Here is a 7,492-nt window from a genome sequence, read left to right as displayed (position 1 = left end):
ACATGTGGCTCTATGCAAGATGTTGTTGAAAAGAGAAATCATGCTTGGCACTGCCTTGGTCGATAGAAATGTCAAATGTAGTGCAGTTCGGAAAGTACAAAGGCTAGAGGAGCTTACTTTTCGAAACGGCGTGCAGAGATTGCATGTTACGCCCAATAGGAGCAGAGCCAAAAAGCTCTAGGATGATTTCAACAAGTGCAAGGTGAGGGACTCTGTCCAGATGCAATCACTTGTGCATCCATCTTAAAGGCATGTGACTCTATGCAAGATGTTGATATGGGCTTAAAAATTCATTATGATATTGTTAGTCAAGGGCTATTGTCGTGCTTGGCAATGCCTCGATCGATATGTGCGCCAAATGTGGTGCACTTTAGAAGCACAAAAAGTGCTTGAGGAGCTTCCTGTGCTGAATGTCATCTCTTGGAATGCATTGATTGTGGAGCAAGCAATAGGAGCAGGGCTAGAAAGCTCTAGGCTGTTTCAACAGATGTAAGTGAGGGTTTGTCTCCTGATGCAATCACCTGCGCGTGCAAAGTGAGGGCCTTTGTCCAGATGAAATCACATGGGCGTGCATCTTGAACACATGTGTCTCTATGTAGGATGCTTATATGGGCTTAAATATTCACTCTGGTATTTTTTCAGTTTGGGGTTGCAAAAAAATATCGTGTTTGGCAATGCCTTGGTCAATATGTATGCCAACTGTGGTGTACTTCATAGAGCACAGAAAGTGCTTGAGGAGATTCCTGTCCGAAATTTTGTCTCTTAAAGTGCATCAATTTTGCAGGATGTGCGCAACAAGAGCAGGGCCAAAAATCTCTACACTGCTTTTTGTGTATGCAAAGTGAGAGCCTCTCTCCTAATGCAATCACATACGTGTGCATCTTGAAGGCATGTGGCTCTATGCAAGATGCTGATATGGCATAAAAATTCATGTTGATATTCTTAGTCAACGATAGATGTCATGCTTGGCCGTGCTTTGATTGATATGTATGCCAAATGGGATGCCTCAAAGATTGTGACTTTGTGTATGTGTGCGCATTTGAGCCTACAAACGGACAATACAACAGATTCCATATACCTTGAAACCAAGAACATCAGAAGTGCTGCAGGCAATGGTAGGCATGATAGCAAAATTGAATGCTAGAGTTGACATGTTAGTAGAAGTCACAGAATGCATGACGATGGCAGAACGTACACTGGTGGGAAAGTGGCAGAACAATGTAAGGAAGGTCTAGTAACAGATCCATCCAAGATTTTGTGTTAATCCATACGATTGATACCAAAGGTACACTTATATTCCGTGTTTTGATTATCTTTATGTAATCTCAAAAGTACTTAGATTACATTATGTACACATTAAAGCAATGAATTTACATCATTTAAAAAAAAAAATTGTAGATGAAGGTGACAACAACTGAAGATTTTTTTTGATTCCCAACAAAGAGAGACATAGACAATACACCTCGGCATGGCAACATGGAATGATACATGTCTTCATAAAACATCGGTAATGAGTCTAATCTAAATTTGTAAATAAAGGGAACTGAAGTGTCGTGTTTTGGTACAAAACTAGTGTCAATTTCTCCAAGGTTCAAAATTCCCCCTTTTCCAAAAACTTTAAGGAACATTTCTGTTTCTCCTACACATATGAGAAAAGCATTGCAACCAATCACAATACAAACCCTTGCAATGTTTGTCATTATGATCATTTTGGAAGATGTTTTAGTTTCTCTAAGGGTAGTATTTTTACAATGAGAAAGTCCCTCCAACATTGAAGGAGAAGCATAAATCCCCTTTCACTCATTATGATCATTTTGGAAGATGTTTTAGTTTCTCTAAGGGTAGTATTTTTACAATGAGAAAGTCCCTCCAACATTGAAGGAGAAGCATAAATTCCCTTTCAACACTCGAGAGGATAAAAGTGGCGGGGAAACGGCACATTCCCTATGATATTATTATAAAATGTGGAGAACGGTGCCACCTCCACACCATACATACGTATGGTTTTCTCTTTTTTATTAGCACAAGCATTACAAATGCATAAAATGCATCTCCCTCCGTCTTTATTATAATATGTAATTTTTTACATCTATACATCTTTTAATGCAAAATCTTATTTGTGATGCGAGATCATAGAGTTTTTTTTCAAAAGCTTCAAGGAGAGATGCTATGGAGCCTTCAGAATAAGAGACGATGTGAAAGGTACAAATTTCTCCTCTTGTTTAATTCACACCATTTCCATAGCGAATCAATCAAGGCATACTAGTTTAAAAACACTGATGTCTCTTCAACTTTTCGTGCGATTGAGAGAGAGACTCCATGCCTTATTCGGGCTTTTACAAGGAGCCATGACGTTGCACATATCTCGAGGAGTTATCTACTTACATCTCATGTTATCGGTCTCTTTGAATTCTTCTTCACAATTTGGTGCGATTGAGAGAGAGACTCCATGCCTTATTCGGGCTTTTACAAGGAGCCATGACGTTGCACATATCTCGAGGAGTTATCTACTTACATCTCATGTTATCGGTCTCTTTGAATTCTTCTTCCCGGATTACTTCCTTGGCTTTCTCTAGCGCGTCAAAACTCAGGGCCCTTGTAAAGATTCGAACTTGGACAGATTCAACCAGCATTCGCTACGTTAACCTCATGAGCAAAGTGCTTTGCATGCTTCACACACGACACCTCTAATTGGAAAACGAAAACCTTCAACCCCCTCCCAGCCCCTCCATGTAGGCTCTCTTCGTTACTAGAATCTTCTTAGATTCCTTGTGTTCCCTCGCTTGCCCATAGCTACGATTTTCTTTTAAAAACACTTACGTCTCTTCAACTTTCCATGTGGTTGAGAGAGAGAGCCCATACCTTGTTCGGGATTTTACAAGGAGCCATGACGTTGCACATATCTCGAAGAGTTATCTACTTACATCTCATGTTATCGGTCTCTTTGCATTGTATATAGATTTGTTTGCATTGTTCTTCACGATTTGGTGTTTCTTACTCGGCAACATACTGGCAGCTTCGATATTATATTGCGCACGAATCTTCCTGGATTCCTTCCCTGGCTTTCTCTAGTGCAGCAAAACTCAGGGCCCTCGTGAAGATTCGAACTTGGACATATTCAACCAGCATTCACTGTGCTAACCACTTGAGCAAAGTGCTTTGGATGCTTCACACTTGACACCTCTAATTGGAAAAAAGACCTTCAACCCCCTTTGCTCAGGCCTACACCACGTGCTCCCCTCACGTGTGTACGTCGGCGTCTGGTTGCTTGAAGCATCCACGCAAGATTCCATCTGTATTTTTTTTTCCAAAATGGGTAGCACATACATGGTAGGGTAGAGGGGCCAGTTGTGGTATGCCCCCAGAGGAAGGACAAATGAACCCCTTATTATATTACAGTTGATGACCAAAAGAAGCACGAAAAAGAGGAGCCGAAACGGCTAGCTGTTTTGAATTAACGTCTTCCCATTGGCCAACGCGTGGGCTCAAGCCTCCGTGGTCACATTTTACCTCTGATGGCCTTTGTTGGTGTTCTTATTCATGTCGATTTTTATACACGCGATTTCAAAAATGGTGCAGCAACTATTGGTTCTCAAACCCAACCAGTCCCAAATTAATTCTCATGAAAGCTTGTGAAGGCGATTAAAATGAGCTACTCAACGCAAGAAATTAAGCTCGGAGGAGAGAGATTGAAACTCCCCAAGTTAGACGTACCTTTACTGGCCCCTCTACCCTATGTTCTTTCTATTCAAATTTTAAGGTGCATGTCCCTTCACAAGGGCGGCCTCGGGACTAAGTGGCACGAGCATGGGAGGGAGCATTGTGGACCGTAGATCCTAGTGGCAGTGCCGAATGTAATCTAGGGTACCCTAGATTACTTTCGACGCCCGCCGCTTTGCATGCATGTTTAAAGTAATCTATATTTTAGAGCGCGCGCATGGCGAAGTGGTTAGGGCATGTGCCTCTCATGGGTGAGGTCACAGGTTCAGATCTCACGCTCGAAAAATGGGATACCCTAGATTACTTTCGAAATACGGATACTCTAGATTACACGCATTTTAGATTTACGGCTCACAATGCTCCCGTCGTAGATCCCACCCTCCCATGCCTGTGCCACTTAGTCGTGACGCAAGACCAAGAGAATGGCCCATGGTCAATCAAGGCAAACTAGTAAACTTCTTACGATAAACACAGTGAAACGATCAAGGGTAAGCAGTACCATCGTCCCAAGCGCGCAAATCGCTTGACGTGATGGAGCTACTCATTTCCAGGAGAGGAGGCGGCATGCTCATCACGCCTTAATAAAACCTCGTTCATCCACTTGTGAAAAATGGCATCAGCATCCGCACTAGTAGAGATTCTACAGTATACAGAAATTTCAGTACACGCCGTAGTTTCGGCCAGAAGCGTGCAGTGTATCTCTCTCTCTCTCTCTCTCTCTCTCTCTCTCTCTCTCTCTGGTTTTCCACGTTGCATGTTGTGTTTGTGTCAAAGCACCTTGCATTCTCTCATGTGTTAATTTTGAAGCATTTCTGTTTCAATCGCATGCAGCAGGAGATGATGAGCACTTTTCAAACGGGCAGAGTGTCGGTGTGGTGGGATCTAGACAATTGCTCCGTCCCTCGGAAAGTCGACTCTTTTCATGTTGCTAAGAATGTGAGCAGCATGCTGCTAAGTGCATGCTTGACGGCGATTTTGCGAATGCATTGCATCGCCTGCGCTTGAAAGGCTACAATGTGCTTCTGGTTAAACCTGATCAACCTGTCAAATCTGCTCTTCTTGGAGCTGCTTCAAGCGTTTGGTATTGGACATCGGTGGTAACTGGGCACACACATTTACATGGGTTTTCGGACTCGGCTGCTGAGCAGAGGTGGGTCTCTGTGAATGATATGAAGTACGAGTTTCCAGACGATGTATGGATGGAATTTGGCCAGTTTCTTTGTTGTGAGAAAAACCGGGAGCAGATTATGAATTCAAATGCCAGGTAACTATCGACAGCGTGAGTTTGATATTTGAGTTAAGAACACATGGCACTAATGCTCAGCAGTAAGTGCATTATATGCCTGCCATTACAGGTCTGAGGCAGCCCGCGTCTTAAAACACTTTGGTCCAGTTAGAATTCAACAGCTTTTGATGCGGCAGATCGTTCTGTTGCTGAATCAGTCCATTCAGAAGAAGAATTGGTTGTGCATTCGACGTAATAAAGGTTGGTCTTCTGTAGTTGTAAATCTGCAGGCTGTAGTGGCATTTACTAGTACCGGAGAGCAATGTGCGAAGCCCACAGACCAGTTACAGAATGCTCAAACAATTCCAACAATGTCTTTGAAGATGGCTGAAAAGATTGGGATGGACATCCCAAGTACAAGCTGGGGGGAAGTAAAGAATGCAAAAACACTGCAAAGGGTAAAAAATTGGCTTTTGCATCTACGTTGTTCACGGAAGGGGTATGGTCTGTCATTTATACAGAGAGGGCTAATGGAAGATGCTAAAATTTTCTTGGACCTGAAACAAATAGAGGAGTTGGTTAGCTTAATCTCTGATGACTTTCGTCTTGAGAAGAAGAATGGTTTGCTTCTGCTGTTTCGAAAGATGCAGATTCCTGACCCAGCTGTAAAGCGTCGATTCATCGAGACAGGTGCGCATGGTTGGAATAGCTACATATGTGCTTTTTGTCTATGTATGGCAGAAGTTTTAGTGTCATTTCTGTGCGTACAATGAGAAGCATAGTTTTTGTTGGCCTGCAAAGTGCTGAAGACTTACAAATTCTTTTTCTGGGGAGTCTACATGGATACAATTGAACAAAGTGTCAATAAAAAGAGGAGGCGCCATATTATCAATGTTAAACTGATAAGAAAGGGTCTTGGGGCTGCAGAGTCCGTCGAATGCAAGCCGTCGGAAATGAGAGTTACTCAAGTAGTGAGTTCTGAGTCTGTGGGAGGTGACTGTCTACCTGTGGACAGCATCAAATACAAGGTATCGAATGAGGGAATGAACTCGAGAGTTAGTGAAGAAGCAATTTCAAAGCCTGTAATTAGAGGTGACTGTTTTACTCTCCCAACTTATTATGTTAAATTTTGCATGGAATCTGTCTTCTCAATTAGATGTTGGCCTTGTGTATGATAGGGGAACTTGGCAGCTGCGAAGACGGGCAGGTACACAACATGACATCGCAGCTGCAAACAGTTTGGACATCGGAGATTTTGTCCATCTATTTTGTGATTCTTGTGACAGTTTTTTTAGGGTGCTGGTGTCTTTGTGGAAATCAGGAAAGTTTTCTGAAGTGGTAAACTTGAGTGCTGTCAGTTAACATGATTTCATGGGAAAGCTGCTTGCTGTATCTTATATGTTGCACATTGCCAGGCAATAGCTCATTAAGATATCTGCAGACGAGTCTATCCCAGACATACTTGTTTTGATAAGTGGAAAAACGCTTGTACTGAATCCTAGCAAAGTTTCTAGCTGGAGAGAAATCGCTTGGTATCCTCTACATGTAATTCCGACCGTAATCATAATCTATAGTCTTATCACCTTCTCATACTCGAGTCAATTGAAAAATCCCAGAAATTTCTTGCCACTAGATCATCAAGATTTGTCAGCTCAACACATAATGTATGTGCTTCCTTAAGTAGAAATATTACTTGAAAACCCTTGTTTATTCACATCCATCAAGGTCGGGGGTCGGAGGGCAGTAGATCTGTGCCCTCCATTCGATCTGCATTATCAACTGGAATCCAGGTGTTTGGCCATCAGATTCCTGCCAGCTCAGCAGCTGTCACAGAAAATGAGACCAACGGCAACAACAGTGACAACGTTAGCAATCAATCTTCGCCCCCTCAGCAGTTGGAATGGAAGTTGTTTGAGCTGCTCAAAACTGTTGCACTGTGCTGCCTACACGTCAGCAGACGGAATGTAGCATACTGTGCACAGTCCTCGACTGTCGCCTGTTCCATGGGCCATCGTCTACCGTTGATCAATGCTTGCCATGGGCAGTATTCGTACTGGCTCCCCGAGCCTTGACGGCCGGGAACGGTCCCTAAGTGGTCCCTTAGGGACCATTCACCACAATTCTCCTCCCCCATGGCGCCGGCTCCCGGCATCCAATGGTCGCCAAGGGGTCGAAGAATTATGGGGAATGGTCGTACGGCCCCCCTCCCCCCGAGCCTTGATGGCCGAGAATGGTCCCTCAGAGACCATTCAGTAGTTGGCATTAAAGGCATCTTATCCTATTCGTACAGGTTACTCAACTCATGAAAAGCAGCTCCTTTGGCCTAAGAAAGATAATTTCTCCTTCTTTCACATTGAGCATTATATTGCTTATATCGTTACGTGCTTCCTGTCGAAAGTATCTTTAAATCAAAAGTGTAGAACATATTCCTATCATTCACTCAATTCTAGAACAGACAACAATGGAAAAATCACCCAAAAAATCGTCTAAAGATTTACGTTGCCGAAAAAATCGTCTCAACCAATTCAATCATGGCTAGGGGGATCC

At 43.0% G+C, this 7,492-nt stretch overlaps 1 protein-coding gene across 1 annotated transcript; it reads left to right on the top strand.

The window, feature by feature from the left end:
* Positions 1-4,201: 4,201 nt before the first annotated feature.
* LOC147421546 (uncharacterized) lies at positions 4,202-6,827 on the top strand. Its single transcript, XM_086502846.1, has 5 exons — positions 4,202-4,415; positions 4,552-4,984; positions 5,076-5,635; positions 5,873-6,037; positions 6,124-6,827. The coding sequence occupies exons 2-5, from the start codon at positions 4,680-4,682 to the stop codon at positions 6,285-6,287; spliced, it is 1,194 nt and encodes a 397-aa protein (XP_086358972.1). The 5' UTR covers positions 4,202-4,415; positions 4,552-4,679; the 3' UTR covers positions 6,288-6,827.
* Positions 6,828-7,492: the final 665 nt, after the last annotated feature.

Source organism: Adiantum capillus-veneris, chromosome 27 (assembly GCF_014529385.1).
Source record: "Adiantum capillus-veneris isolate H3 chromosome 27, ASM1452938v2, whole genome shotgun sequence".
Classification (NCBI taxonomy): domain Eukaryota; kingdom Viridiplantae; phylum Streptophyta; class Polypodiopsida; order Polypodiales; family Pteridaceae; genus Adiantum; species Adiantum capillus-veneris.
This window is presented reverse-complemented; position numbering and strand designations above follow the sequence as displayed.